The sequence below is a fragment of the Ruditapes philippinarum genome, unplaced genomic scaffold (genome assembly GCF_026571515.1).
Source record: "Ruditapes philippinarum isolate M1 unplaced genomic scaffold, ASM2657151v2 ctg3194_1_1_1_1, whole genome shotgun sequence".
NCBI lineage: Eukaryota > Metazoa > Mollusca > Bivalvia > Venerida > Veneridae > Ruditapes > Ruditapes philippinarum.
Window position 1 is genome coordinate 14,169 of NW_026855997.1, and position 16,739 is coordinate 30,907.

The window sequence follows — 16,739 nt, forward strand, 5'->3', positions numbered from 1 at the left end:
CCGTTGTTTTTCCTTGTCTCCAACACGATAAACATATTAGTGAAGATGTTTTCTGTTGTGCATTTTTTATTTGAAATAAACAAACTACATCTAATTGTTACGATTAATTTAATTGTTGACCAAGTTCAAGGTCAATTCAATGCAGTCTAAATGTCAACAAGCGAAGCGTATACACCATCTCAGTAGGGGCGGAGCGTTGCATTGTTTATCCGATAGTATTGGATAATACACGTCACGCATATACTTAACTTCATTTGCATACGCTTAAGCGGTTTGGGAAATAGAGTTTTTCACACGTTTATTTGTTGTGTTTTGATTGTTGACACTTGTGACATTACGAGGTGGTTAAATAAAAGGAAATTTTAATAGTATCAGTATCAATATATAAGTGAAACATTGACGCTATCAATCATTTGTTGGTCGATTGGAAGCCACAGTAAAACCACTTATATACACTATGAGCTGCTTGTCCACTTAATAAAGTATTATGTCCCAATTAAGAATCTAAGCGATATAAAATGGTAAGTTGGTAGTCTACCGGCCTTTCAGAATACCCAACCTTTAACTAGAACTATCACTAAATGCGCTTTATACCCCCGCAAGACTGCTTCGGAAATAAGGATGCTACTAGTAACACAATACCCTGTAAAATAATTGAAATAGTTATGGTTGTGGGCAATTCAAGATACTGTGGTTCTTGTATGTTGCATTTCCTTTCAATGTGGTTGACCATTCATGAAATTTTATAGAATTACTCTGTAATAAGTCCAGAAAGACAAGGAAAAGGAACAGAGGGCAATAACTTTATAAATACTGAAGATTGAATTATGGTTATTGTACACTTCACTTCCTCTCATTGCCCATGACAATTGATGAAGTTGTATTGAATTCCAACCACTAGTATTTAAGTTATGCACTGGACAAAAAAGTAACAAAGGGCAATAACTGTAATTAGTTAAAATAGAGTTATAGTTCTTGTACACTACACTTCATCTCGTTGCCCTTGACCATTGTACGACTTAAAACTTTTTTTTAGAGAAGCCTTTGTAAATAAACAACACCTGGTATCAATTTTCTTTGATCTTGAGAAGGCTTACGATACTACATGGAAATATGGTATCTTAAAAGATCTAAAGGATGCTGGACTTTAAGGCACACTTCCTCTTTTCATTTCTGGATTTTTAAACGATAGGCACTTTAAAGTAAGATTTGGTTCAACTTTTTCTGAGGATCACCAACAAGAACAAGGTGTTCCTCAAGGAAGCATACTTTCTGTTACACGTTTTGGCCTTAAAATAAACAATATTGCTAGCGCTCTTACACCAGGCATAGATTGTTCTCTATATGTAGATGATTTTCTTATCTGCTATCGATCGAAAAGTATGAGAACAATTGAAAGGCAACTTCAACAAAATTTAGATAAAATCCAAAAGTGGGCAATAGAAAATGGTTTTAAATTTTCAAAGTCAAAAACTCAATGTTTTCATTTTTGTGGATTGTGGAAACACCATAATGACCCTGAACTTTACATATCTGGTTCTAAAATTCCAGTAGTTGATGAAGCTAAGTTTTTAGGAATTATATTTGACAAAAAACTTTCTTTTATACCACATATTAAACATTTGAAAACTAAATGCCTTAAAGCTTTAAATTTACTAAAGGTTTTATCAAATACAAATTGGGGATCAAATTCTTCCACATAACTGAAATTATACAGAAGTCTTATCCGATCAAAATTAGATTATGGTTCTGTTGTCTATGGGTCTGCAAGAAAATCATATCTTCAAATGCTAGATACCATACACCACCAGAGTTTACGCTTAGCTTTAGGTGCATTTCGCACCTCACCTGTAGAAAGTCTATATGCGGAAGCTGGGGAACCATCGCTTCAACTTCGTCGAAAAAAGCTATCACTTCAATATGCAACTAGAATTTCATCAAATAGCAAAAATCCAGCCAAAAATATTATTTTCAAACCAAATTATATTGAAAAATTTGTAAACAAACCAAAGGAAATTAAACCATTAGGCCTCCGTTTAAAAGATGATTTAGATAAACTTAAAATTAATCCAGACAGTATCCTTCAAAATGACGATGAGGATGTTCCACCTTGGACTTATAATTCCCCGGAAATAAATATTAACCTTTCAAATATAAAAAAGCATCAAATTCACCTGAATATTTCAAAGAGAAGTTTCTAGCAATTAAGGAAGAACATGAAGATTTTATACATATTTATACGGACGGTTCAAAAGAAGGTTGCAAAGTAGGTGCGGCTGTGTTTGAAAATAATTTTACATCTAGTATGAGGTTACCAGATAATGCATCAATTTTTACTGCTGAAGCAAAAGCTATCGATTTAGTATTGTCATACATAGCACAGCATACCCACGATAAATGTGTGATAGTTTCTGACTCGCTTTCTGTTTTAATATCCATTAAGAATAAAAATTCTGACAATATCATGGTAAAGAAACTTCTTTTACGATTTCATGATAAAAATTATACTAAAAACAAAATATGTTAAATTATATTGGATTCCAAGCCATGTCGGAATACGAGGAAATGAAAAAGTAGATGCTTTAGCTAAACAATCATTAAATTTTCAAAAAACTGATTTATTGTTACCTGCTTGTGATTTTAGACCGGCTATAAATAAACTCGTATCATCTGAATGGAAAGCAAATTGGGACAATGCCGTTTTTAATAAACTTCACGATATAAACCCATCTCTTGATATGTCACCATCTCTATCTCTGTCAAACCGCCGTGTTCAAACAGTTCTTCTTCGATGCCCAATTGGACACACTAAAATTACCCACTCTTATCTCGTCACAAATGACAATGCCCCTTTCTGTGTAGGTTGTAATGAAAATTTTACTGTCAAGCATTTTCTTCTTGAATGTCATGATTTTACACAGGCCCGTAATAGATTTTATTGTGTAAATTCACTCAAAGAACTTTTTAATACAATTCCATCAAAAAACATAATTGATTATTTAAAAGAGATAATCTTGTATTCGAGGATCTAATTGGCTCATTTCTATTGTCATTTACAATGATTTACATAATGTTTTAAGCCTATTATAGCATTCGGCACGATATGGCCAGTTATGTGTTGACGTGGCGTGAAAATCCAAACAAACAAACAAATTGACCATTGTATAAGTTTCTTTGAATTCCAACCATTAGTCTTCAAGTTAAGCACTGGACAATAAACAGTAACAAAGGGCAAAAGCTTTGAATTGTGTCAAGAAAGAGTTATTGTTTTGTGCACTGCTCTTTCTCTCAATATGCTTGACCATTGTATGAAAAAGTTTTGAATTCCAACTATTAGTTTTCAAGATATGCTCTGGACAGGAAAAGGCAATGGAAAAGTAACTAAGAGCAATAGCTCTATACTTCTCTGGACAGAGTTGTAGTGTTTGTGCACTGCACTTTCTCTTATTGTGCTTGACCATTGTATGAAGTTGTTTTGAATTCCAACCAGTACGTATTAAGTTATGCCCCGAAAAGGAAAAGTATCAAAGGGCAATAACTCTGTAATTTTTCCAAATTGAGTTATGGTTCTTGTGCACTGTACTTCCCCGTAATGTCCTTGACAAAGGTATGAAGTTGTATTGAATTCCACCCATTAGTCTTCAATTTATGCTCCGGACAAAAAAAGCAATGGAAATTAACAGAGAGGTACCTCTGTAATTACTTTAAAAAGAGTTATGGTTCTTGTACTCTGCACTTTCCCTTATTGTGCTTGACCATTGTATGAATTTGTTTGGAATTCCAACCAGTAGTTTACAAGTTATGTTTACAAAGAAAAGTAACAAAGGGAAATAACTCTGTAATTAGTCAAGATGGCGTTATGGTTCTTGTGCACTGCACTTGCCCTTATTGTGCTTGACCATTGTATGAATTTGGTTGGAATTCCAACCAGTGGTTTACAAGTTATGCTCCGGACAAAGAAAAGTAACAAAGGGAAATAACTCTGTAATTAGTCAAGATGGAGTTATGGTTCTTGTGCACTGCACTTCCTCGCAATGTGCTTGACCATTGTATGAAGTTATATTGAATTCCAACGATAAGTCTTCAAATCATGCTCCGGACAAGGAAAATGAAACGGAACGTTAAACCGACCGACCACCGGGAGACTCCTTTATACCCCCCTCAAACTTCGTTTCGGGGGCATAATAACCGATTACAAGTCCCACATAAGTCTCTCACCGTTGTTTGAGAAATCATTTAGGATTTACATTAGTCAGTCATTTGAGGATACACTGGTTATTTCCGGTTTGTTATCTAGGAAGCCGATTTAATGGGACGACCGCCGATATTTCAACAAACAAACTGTAAACAGCGGTGTAAAAACAAAACAAAAACATATTTTGCTTGTGTTTTTGTTCATTTCCGATTTAAAGCAGGAAAATACTAAAAAGGTATTTTATGTCTTCTTCCACAAGTAAATATTGAAGGCCGGTAACGTGACCTCATATTCAAAATATCCTGACCAAAACACGGTTTATCTTGTAGATAAAGATATACATAACTAAAAGCAATGTGTTTATAGACAGTATAAGGCTTCGTCTCAAACGAAATTATAATTGTATTGTTAAAGAAACAAGGGGAAAAAAACAACCACTTTTAAAACCAGCAAAATGTATATGTATTGTACTTTTTAAGAGTAAATTATATGAAAACAATCCTATCGACAATTTTATTCAAAACATTTTTCAACTTATTACATTGTATGTTATCACTTTTAAAAATCAGCAAAATTTGGATGCTTATAACTAATATTTCTTGGTTTATTTTGGGTTGCGACGTTATTGTTTAGTTTTTTCGGTTTTGACACACACCAGTTAACATATCCATCAGTTCAGAACTTGTTGATAATATTCCTAAGAACATCCCAATTAACATGTAAATTATCCGTGTCGCAGTTTTCTATTGCTTGTACAATGACGTCTAGTGTAGCTTGATCCCCTTCCTTTTTTTCCCATTCAAGTAACATTTCATATATGCGCATTGCAGCAGTATCTTTATTCATACAAATGTGATCTAAAATTATTTGATCAAGACCAAGTTGAAATCCAAGAAGCTGCCAACCTTTTCCAATTGCCATTGCCAAAGTGCTATATTCTTTGTTCGATAATTTCGTCTTCGGAACTTTATCAACTTTAAAATCAGGCATGAACCATTCCTTTATAATAGTGTGTACCTGCAGGCAGTGACTCGCTCTATCAGGACATGGTATTTTCTCATCACTAAATGATTGTATATTGTCAATAGCAAATGTTTCATAACTTCCCTTGCTCCCATGATCTCGGTGCAAGCATCTCGCAGCAATATGACTGATAAGATGTCCCTCGTGTTTATTTTCATGCAATCTATGCATCCGTTGGATCATAATCGTCTCTACGTATCTCCGAAACATATCACAGACATCGGCCTTAACATTGTCAGGAGGACAGAGACTAACAATAAGGAGTTCGAGTTTGTTTTTCGACAGCATCAGTACACCAGCATGTCCTCGTTCTATTTCACATGCAGCTACATTATCAAATAAAACAGGGTTGCCATTGAACTTGACCAGTGGCCACCGTCCAATAATACCGGCTAAACAGGTCTGAAAAGTGAAGGGCGCCATCATTTCATTTTCAAACTCGTAGCACAATGAAACAGTTGACAAGGGTTTTCCGTCCAAAAATAACCTAATATTGTCATCATTGGCTGAAATCTTGAGTAAACTTGGAACAATGAAAAACCCTAAGCGCTCAACGGTCAGCTCAGAATTATGATTATAAGCTAGGGCCTCCGCTAAAATATGATGCTTTTGCATGTACTCTATCAGTAATTGTTTGAATGCATAGAAATTGTTATCTTTTTCTTGTCTCCAAACCTCTTCTAAAAGTTCTGCGCGTAAAATTGCTGTCTTACACAATTCCTTCCATACGCTTCTCATTCTTGGACGTACTTTGCAAAACTTTTCAGATGTTATAACGCACCTGAATGCGTCAACAAGGAACTGTGGATCTAAGACAACATGGTCTGACAAATTGTCCTCATCAAAATAACAGAATGTTCCCTTTGCATGATGATATGAAAGAAACAGTTTGATCTGGTCAATTGTTTCTTTTGAGTTGTCAGTTTGTAATGGGCTGTCCGTTTGACTGTCTATTTCTATAACTTCATCAATTTTTATAATTCTTTTCTGTATGTTCATTTTAAGTGCTTTCTCGAGTAGAATCCATTTAGCCGGAATTCTTATTTTTATTTGCCTTTTTCCTAATTGTGTAATATACGACCGTAAAGCATCAATTTTGCTTTCTGACTCACTTGTATTTGAAATAGCAAATTGCTCAGGTTGAATATGATTAAGACATACACTGTCGTCAAACATTTGCCTGACCTCCTCAAAATAGTCCTCGATCTTACTGTCCTCATTTAATTTGTCCGTGTGGGTTCCTACTAAAATAATAGCCGGTTCCATTCCATCCCTACTGCCAACAAATGAATTTACAGAAGCCACCCAGAATTTTAAATAGTCCCTCATTCTCTTTTGATTTAATGGGAACTCCTTATCTTCAATTATTGTATCCAGGGATATGCTTAAATTAAACACTAGCACATAAACAGCTTGTTTTGAATGAAATATTTGATGAGTAGCATAATAGACAAACTGTCCTCCGAAGTCCCATATATTAAGCGTGATATTGTTGTCAAGGTTTATTTCCGCCTCAATGGATTCAACTCTTTATAATTCAGTCTGAAATGAATTTAAATTTTCGAAATTGACTCTTTTATTTCTGACATAAAAATTAACAGCGCCAGCAATTTTATTTTTGTTCACTTTAACCTTTTCCCTTCTTTTGCCCCTATAATCATCAGATTTATCAATTATTTCGAGACCACTTGCTGAACAAATTTTTTTTTCAGCCGTTGTTCTTGATATATCCGTTACTGAAGTGGATTCTTCTTCATCTTTGTTAAGCAGGCCTTTTTCCCCATGAGTAACCGATGCAAATGTCTCGTATGTTCTTTCTCTAAGTGCAATATTAACCAAGCGCTGAACAGTTTCTTCGTCAAGATCTTCATTGTCGAACTTCTTCCATTCATTTTCGCTGATAACTGTACATTTATGCAAGTCAATACCGTTGGTTGTTTCAACTCCTTCAATTGAGTTTTTCAATAAACGCCTTACTAATGACGTTTTGCCTTGTTCGCAACAACCAATAACCATAACTCGTATTGTGTTGTCATTTTCTGTCCCTTTCTCTAATGCTTTTTCATAGAGTTCTCTCGTCCTTGGGTCATTTGAAAGCTCATCTGGTACTGTATTTTTTTTTATAAAAAGAACAAACATTAAACGGTCAACTTTTGGTTACATATGTTGAAATTAATTTCTTTTGGACAAAATATTTTTTATCAGCGTTTAAAATTTAATGGAGGACTAAGAAATATCACTCAATATCCAAGACAAATAGGGAAAGGTTAATATATAAAGGTACTCTATCTACATTTGTAGATTTTATGGGCCATTTTTAAAAGTGCCATTAAACATTTAGGAAAATAAAATAATTATGTTTATTGTAACGCTAAACTTTGCAGTACGGAAAAATTGGAAAGGTTGAAGGTAGGATACAAATTAAGTTTAAAAAAGCATCAAACAATAATTACAAGACGGACATGATTGCCCTGAGTCGCTCACCAGAAACAACTGCTTTTCAATAGAAGATTAAAGACTACATAATAATGCTACAGACAAAGTTTTGTGATCATCCATTTATTATTTTAGTAGGGGATGATGTTCAAAGGTTTTTTATTTACAACTTTAGCGGCCCATAAAAGGGGCCAATCAAAGTAATATGAGCAAATGTGATAAAAGACTACCTAAGAATGCTACAGAAAAAATAAGTGATCAACCATTAAATATTTCAGTAGGAGCTGATGTTCAAAGGGTTATCTACATTTGGCTGTATCGGCCCCTAACATGGGCCAATCAAATTAATATGAGCAAACTTGTTAACAGACAACCTGCGACTGCTACAGAAAGAGTTTAATGATCATCCATCATTTATTTCAGAAAGGGTTGATGTTCAAAGTATTTCTATTTTTAGCTTAAGCGGCCCTTTAAATTGCAAATCAAATTAATATCAGCAAACCTGATAGAATGCTACTGGCAAAATTTGGGTGATCATCCATCAATAAGTTCTGTAGAAGGAGACCTTTAAATTTATTTCTATTTTAGCTTTAGCAGCCCCTAAAAGGGGCCAATACATTAATATGAGCAAATTTGATAAAAGAGTATCTAAGAATGCTACAGACAAAGTTTTGTGATCATCCTACAATTATATCAATAGGAGATGATGTTCAAAGGTTTTCCTTCTTTTAGCTTTAGCGGCACTTTAAAGTGGCCAATCAAATTATTATGAGCAAACCTGATAAAATAGTACCTAAGAATGCTACAGACAGAATTTGGTGATCATCCTTCACTTAGTTCTGTAGAAGAAGATTTCTAAAGGTGTTTTTATTTTTAGGTCTGGAGATCCCTAAAAGGGGCCAATCAAGTGAGCAAATTTGATACAATACTACCTAAGAATGCTTCAAACAAATTTGGTTATCATCCATAATTAAATTTAGTATTAAAAGATGTGTTAATGGTTTTCTATTTTTAGCTCTTTTGGCTCCTAAAAGGGTCCAATTAAAATGGCATGAACAAATTTAAGTGTGGCTGTCACAAGGATGCTACAGACCAAATTTGAGGTAAATCTACCCATTATTTGCAAAATTAAAGATGATTCTTTACACATGACGATTGACGACGGAAGACGAGTATCCCCCTTTGATACTAATAGCTCATCATGGACCTTCGTCTCTAATGAACTAAAAAAGGCGACTCACCACTGCTTTTCGTTTCGTTCATTATGTGTTTGTCTAATGGGGCGGTTAATTTTATACCAAATTTGAGAATGGTATGGTTAGTGTAATACTGAAACGAAATAATGATCTAATAAATAATTTAGCGCATATATTCATACAAGCTTTTGCATTATAAAGCAAGTGGTCTTGGTATTTTCATAGGAATATTAAACCGTATATTTTATAGAAAGCTGGTTTTACACTTATCACGCTAACACTTTAATCAAGCATCGTCTATGTAATAGTGATTTTCCGTCATAAGTTATTGATGATCATGTGGACGGCTTTGCTATGATGTTAAAACATATACAATGTATATTATAAATATTATAAAACAATATATATATATGCTGTTTCTTAGTTCAAACAATTAAGCATGTAAATTTAAAATAAATTTTTATGCTATAATAATAAATAAAATTCAAATGAATATTATTGCTAATCAATATGTCTTTTTATAAACAAACAAAACTGGTTTCATGTTTATAAAATGTGTATTCAGGTAATGCAACACTGGCACTTATTTTAGCAAAATGTTCATGCTTCAAAAACCCATAATAGAAATTAACAAATGTTTCTTACTTACTTCTATAAGTTTTGGTATACTAAAGAAAATATTATCGTCCCTCTCAATTTGAAAATATTCACCAGGATTCGTGTACTTGATCTGAAATTGAAGTGCTTCTTTTCCAAGCGTTGACTTTTTGACAACAAGTACAAGCCAATCTTTGTGTGATTGACTTCGTCGTACGAGAAAGGTTCCACCTTCCTGATATTTCAGAAGTTTCTCTGATTCAGCATAAGAAATATTTCCATGGAACCACCTGGAATTTGAATTTCCGATTTCTTTCAACACAGCATATTTTTTAATTTGAATCTGTGATATGTATCTATTTAAGATTTCTTAATACGGAAATGTTAGAGCTACATGACAATGAACGAAAGTATGCGATCATGAGAATAACTCTGTATTGTATGTCTTTAGATTTCAATCCTTTAGAGGAAATGAAATGGTTACAGTTTATTGGATGTCCTTTTAATAAAACGGCTTTTTCTATATGTTTTGTTATTATTATTAGTTCAAATTCTTCTCTTCTTTGGTTGTTAATCTACAAAGAAGAAATCATTTTATACTCACGGAAAATCTTCAAGAGGAGCATCCGATTCAATGACGTTGATCCAGTCCTTCCCATACTTAAAGGCAATATTTATATATTGTAATTGTCAATTTGCTAGATGATCAAAATAATACTCAAGCATATTTAGTGACACAATTAATAATTTTCCGCGATGCTTTGGGCGCAAATGACATGAATATGTGTTTATAATTGTAGGTAGAGAATATAGGTATGCTCACATGACTATACTAATTTAAAGGAAATAATTCGCGAAAGTATACATGCTAGATACTTGGCCATTTATATACAGTTTAAAAAGTATGCATGCACATTTGCTATCTTGTATATTGTACTAAAAATTTAACATATAGTGTTGTTGAATGAAAAACACTAAAATATTTCTTTTGCCTTTACTCTCAACTATGTTTAAACAACAATAAGATAACATCATTTATTGTGGAAACTTATATTGAGTTCATGCATTTATTAAATAAGTAAACATACTTTTTTTGGTTTGTACACCCGACTCTTTTGGATCGTCCAACTGGGCTAGCCTTTTTCCTATGGAAAAGACGCAAAATGATGCAAAAACTGGCGTGTTATACTGGCTAAAATTATATTAAATTTCCCAAAGTTGAAATTAATGAAAGTCTTTAGTTAAACGCTCTGGAATCTCGTAAAAAAATGATTGCAGTGTTTTTTTTTAATTTTGTCTTATTTTTCAACGTACAATTCCATTACTTTTTTAATGATGTCATTATAAAATATGTCTGTAAAGTTATAATATTTGATTAAATGGCAAGACATCGCTTATGAATACATCTGCATTAAACATGATTATCTCCTAACTAAAAGTCTCAGTATTAATTAAACCTGTGTTTGTGTTTGCATTAAAACATACGCACTAGAACATGTGCAACGTCTATAAAAACATAAAATGAAGATAGATATGTCATACTTAACGTTTACGGACAGGATCTGGATAAGATTAAAGATAAAACTTACCAGGGTGAACATAAAATACACACCTATGTATAGTATCATACCTCGTCTCCCATCCCTCCTGAAAATAATATATGAAAATATAACAAACTGTAAGACATCACATGTTTAACCTACCAAAATTCCTTCTAGGGCAAAACCAAATCTAAGCAGGAATCCATGTAGAACAGCCGGAAAGAGATTCGGCGTTAAAAGTATTTATTATTAATTGCTTTGTACTGAATCGTAGGCATAGGCATAAATCCTAGTTAATCAAAATTCAAACACTAACCTCATTTTTCCCTATTGAACATAGATGTACAGAAAGTGTGGTGTGTGTAATTATGCAATAAAACAACTATTGACTTTCTATATTATGATACGTGACGTAATCATTAGACATGTGACTTAACAACTAAAATGCGACACACTGAAAATAAGTACGGAAACAAATCAGGCGCAATGTAACTTAATATCAGGTACGGCAACATTTATTTGTTGATGTCGTGTTAGAATCGAAATATCGTATTATTGCAAAAATCAAATTGTACTTTAAGTAAATTGTTTTAGGAAATCTATGTGTAGCATTTTATCGGTTAACAATGAGTACTAGGTAAATACTTTTAAGATACTCGTTGGGGCCTACCAGTAGTACCCCGGACGACAATAACCCTAACAGCCATGATGCCATGATGACGATTTCGAAATATTGATTATCATAACCGATAAATGAATAGTGTGGAATGTATAGTATACACGATAAAGATATCATGATTGCTTACTAACGCTCGCATACTTCATTTAAATACTTGTTTGCTGTAACTAACAATTTAATGTTTTCTTTTGATATTGACTCGTCTGATTTGAAAGGTGAGTACTGGGTATTTACTGTAAACGAAGACATAATGGAAAACTGCTACAAGTTAATTATTAACATTTTAATTAGATTTAAAGTAGAACTTTCTTATATCAATTGTATTCCTAAAATGATAGGCAATACGAAAATAATTCATAACTAAAATATCATTTGTCGAGAACAAATGTTACTTACTGCTAAGCTGTCTTCTTCGGAATCTTTCATAGTTTAAATCTGCACAGCCACTTCATAAAAGAGATGCGTCATCAGTGTCTATCGCTGAGGTGTAACAGCCTACTTCAAAAAATTTATGATAGTTGATTTATTTAAGTTAATTATCATTCATGTTATCCCGAATAAAAAAACAACATTTATCTTAATACAACTTTTGTACATCACTAACAGAAATCAATCTATGAAACTACTACAAACGTTTCTTTATACACAAAGCTAGGGCATATTTGCAAACTTTAAAACTCACAAGTAAAAATGTGCTTTACACTTCACGCATTTGGATGAACACTTTTTTTGTTTTTTGTTGACACATTTTAAAAATGAAATACCACTTTATTTCCGCCCTACTTATTACGACATATCATGTAAAAATAAATTATATCTAGCAGATCCAATGCAATTATTTCCTTATGGTTTTATTTCTATCTTTCTGGCTTTGATTATATATTATTGTTATTTATTACCATGTATATTTGTGACAGGTAAAGTGATTTGTATCGACCATGTTATGTTTTTATTCATAAATGTTAAAGAGATACAAGCGTTTTACTGATATACTTTATCTTTTTAAACGGCGACAACACATAAAATATTGCTTTGAAATAGATTTAATATAAAAACAGAAACAGAAATATCTACTTCATAATTAAGCGTCTATAACTTCTTGTGTTTGATAATATTTTAGAACAGACCATATTCCAATTATTATTTTAGCGGCTGTTAGTCAATCAAACCAGTGTCCCGCACTTCTTTACTCGTATAAAACAAAAACTACGTACACAAATACACAAGCACGCACACGCACGCACGCACACACGCTCACACACACACACACATAAAAAGGAACAGCGAGCTGGTCATGATGACCCTGCATCTCTCAACAGAGTTACATATTGCCAAGCACAAAAAATTAATTGGTCAATTTCAAATGTCAGTCACATTTAGTTTGTCGTTTCTAACCAAACAACAAGTTTTAATAATATTACTCAAAGATGTTCTTTGCGAAATTATTAATGACAGATGACTGAGCCTCTTGACATTGTAATTTCTCAGACTTCAGTACACATATTGTACCAGGTACGCTTCTATACACTTAGTGACCCTCTAGGAGGCGATATCCACATTTGAACGCAGAGTTTGGGACATGATTTATATACCTTTTATAGAGGGCAATAAGGTTAGGGGCAAAATAAATTTTAATGTTATAGAAGAGAAAAAGGTGTAGTCTAAGTAAAATATGTGACACCCACAGCAAAGCCATTTTTAAACCCAATGGCATTACTAATTAAACTTTCATAAAGATCCACAAGGCAGTACTACATACAAAAGTTCTAGGCAATGTAAAATGTAACCGACAGAAATATCTACTTCATAATCTCTCATTTTTTATTTATTTTTTTTTTTTTGAATTGAAGATCTGTGTTGTTCAGACATTCTTCGTTTATTGAGATCAAATAGGAGAATTTGTAATGTTTATGTTTATTAAGAAATGAAATGTGCCCCAAAATTCCTACGTGATTTACACTTGACAAATGGGTTCAGGTTTTCAGTCTGTCTTTGGGTTTTCCTGGTTGGTCATAACAAACTAATGAGGTGCATTGAGTGCTTTATTATTTGAACAGTAAAAAGTTCTTGATGTATGCTCCTTAATATATTGTTACTGATATATTTGTTGTTGTAAATGCAATAAGGAAATCTGGTTGCTTGCCACTCTATGAACGTCTTTAAATTTTTTTCATCATAGGTCAGCTATGAACAAACATTTGGTGAATGAAAATTTGATAACGTTTTTTCTTGCAGAATGAATAAATGATATAAAAAACTGCCATGCACTGTAAAGCTTGTTTTGAAGAAAATCAAAATGGTATTCTACCCTTCTGACTTGCCACTATTTTTACCATGTTTTGTATTGGGTTTATATGCAAGTGCGACTTAGGAAACTTTATCTATTTTTTCCAGATATAAAGTTTAATTACAGAATGATACTAAAACAGAATAATTTAAATTTGACAAAAATATGTAAGTGATCTGTAATTATGTTAATATTGTTTTTAATCATGTACCCATGGGTTTGTTTAGCATATGTAAAGCTCAAAAGAAATTTTGACCGTAGATTTTTTTGTTTTAAGTCAATTATCAATTATAAATGTTTAATTAAGAGTATGTCTGAATGTCAAGCATCGTTCTGCGGTCAGACATAATGAAAACTTTCTACATACATTTTGATGTGTCCATTTAATGACATATTCTTTATACGCATTGCATGATTGTTTAAAACACACAAAACCACCCGAGAAAAATACCAGTACAATAACTGTATGAAAATTAAAAAAAAAACATTATAATAATAATATAATAATAATAATAATAATAATAATTGTTATAATAATAATAATAAATAATAATAATAATAATAATAAAAATAACAATAATAATTAAACATAATAAAAAGTAATAATAAAATAATAAATAAATACATAGAGGGGAGTCGGGGGTATAGTTGCAACCCACGTTCTTAAAAGCTTTGAATATCACAAAATAATGTTAACTATTTTAAAATGTTCTTTGTCAACCGCCTTCACATATGGATGTTGTAGTGCACATATGGATCAGCGAAAATGCACATATTCTTTTAAGCGAAACACAATTTTGAGATTGATATGAAGTTAACACCGCGGGTTTAATCATTTTATTATACAACAGACAAGTAGAATTGCAACGTTTCCATGTATCGTATTATGTTTTATTTTATCGTGTTATCTTTAAGATATAGAATTTTAAAACAATAACACAGACAACCTGTAGTATTTTATAACTAAATTGTGTCGGGGAGTTTAATAAATTTGTTTAATATTTTCCTTGCTATATAAATTTATTTATTTATTGACCCGTTGAATAAGGATGATGGTTAAATACACGGCAATCGTAGATAATAAAAATGTAAATACACGTATTAAATATTCATTTTTTATACTTATATCACTGCATCGTTTTTTGCGTCGGACATAGATGGTGTGTACGGTTAAGTTAACGTGGTGAAAAAAGATTTCTATAATTAGTAATTAAATACTTAATTTCACTTATCATCAAGCAAATTTGTTATACAGACTTTAATAATTTTACGCTGTCCGGGATTTGCAAGCAAAACAGCAAGAGTCCTAGGGACATAATGTCATAGGGTAAATTATATGATAAACGCATTATACACGTAAATGATATATACACACTTACACTAACTAGACATACACTATTTATAAAAGTACCTTGTCTACATTCATATCAATCATACACTAACAACAATAATATAAAATATTCATAATTACATTATAATAGAGTATAATTTGAACACCAAACTAAAGTAGATAATTTATAATGTAGTAGTAGTTTATAGTAAGTGTAGTCAGACCTCTATAGACTTTCGTTCTTTACTGTATTCATTTCGATTAACCTCCTCTCTGTCAAAAACAAATCAATAACCAATCACTATCGAGTAATCGATATCCGCCATATTTTGAATACAAATGTAAACAGCCATTTATGCTTTAATTACTATTATCATCCTTTTTGTACTTATCTATTGATATATCTACAGATAAACGTTTGTCTATTAAACCTTATATGTATTTGTGTATTGTATTTCAATTGATCTGAATTTGTATTGTTAATTGTTTGTATTTTTCGTGTATGTATGACATTACAGGAGCGTGTTTACCATGTAAATATAACCGATTCTGTCGAACCAACCCAGTGCTTTCGTTATCATTTACGATTGAGTAGGCCGGCGACAGTTAGTCACCCTGTGACAATAATGTGAAATAAAGGATTGAAAAATAATGTTGGTGTCAAAATAAAAATGTAATTAACATCAACAGCTTACCCTGTGTAGAATATTTTAACGCTTAAATAACTGTAAGCAAATACACAAATCATCTAAATATCTTTTGACTAGAACCAGAGACCCAAGTTACTTTAAAACTTCACTGGCAAACTCATAATATAACACACATTAATTTCATAAACAAAATAAATTAAAGTGGGCCAACCTTTATCTAAAAATTCCTGTTAAGATATAACAATATCAAAAAATATCAAGCGCGGCCATCTTGTGATTTAATGATATTAATATGATCTTACCTTACACTTTGTATAACTGATATCCGAAACACGTAAATATAATATAAATCGTTTGAGTATTAAAAATCGTATTAAACGTGTTTTGTGCTTCTTTTAAGTTAGGTAACTTAATTTTATTGACACTTATCATCCCGATGTTAACCTAAAATTTATAAGGTAAGTCTACGTTCAAATTTAGAATCACGTGAACAGTTATGCCAAAAATAACCTGTTGCACCTAAAGTCCATTTTAAAAAATAAAACGGTATTTTTAAGAGGGTGTATTATCGTTTGTGTACAGTATGTTCAAATTGTTTATATTGCTTGTTAAGTATAACAGTATTTATGTCAGTTTTTGTTGTTCTTGTATTTGGTTTTTTATTGTTTTTTTTTATTATTTGCTTCATTTTGCCAGTAGTTAAAGTGTAGTATACACATAAAATGTTTAACCGAACCCCTTACTAAGATTTGCTTTAATAAAAAACAACATTTTATTTATTGCTTAATATATGTTCTTGCACTGT

General features: G+C 32.1%; 2 protein-coding genes across 3 annotated transcripts; both read right to left on the reverse strand.

Annotated features, from left to right (window-relative positions):
- Positions 1-4,640: 4,640 nt before the first annotated feature.
- On the reverse strand, positions 4,641-6,724 carry LOC132745067 (uncharacterized). Its single transcript, XM_060733901.1, has one exon. It carries the CDS (start codon positions 6,545-6,547, stop codon positions 4,871-4,873), a length of 1,677 nt encoding a protein of 558 aa, XP_060589884.1. The 5' UTR covers positions 6,548-6,724; the 3' UTR covers positions 4,641-4,870.
- A 15-nt stretch (positions 6,725-6,739) lies between these two features.
- LOC132745068 (uncharacterized) lies at positions 6,740-16,405 on the reverse strand. 2 transcript variants are annotated; one of them, XM_060733903.1, is made up of 8 exons: positions 16,237-16,405; positions 12,064-12,162; positions 11,037-11,094; positions 10,537-10,592; positions 10,052-10,107; positions 9,500-9,737; positions 8,896-8,983; positions 6,740-7,326 (listed from the first exon to the last, which is right to left on the reverse strand). In XM_060733903.1, exons 2-8 carry the CDS (start codon positions 12,091-12,093, stop codon positions 6,749-6,751), a joined length of 1,104 nt encoding a protein of 367 aa, XP_060589886.1. In that variant the 5' UTR covers positions 12,094-12,162; positions 16,237-16,405; the 3' UTR covers positions 6,740-6,748. The 2 variants fall into 2 exon arrangements, with proteins under 2 accessions (XP_060589886.1, XP_060589885.1); XM_060733902.1 differs by having other exon boundaries at positions 12,064-12,165.
- Positions 16,406-16,739: the final 334 nt, after the last annotated feature.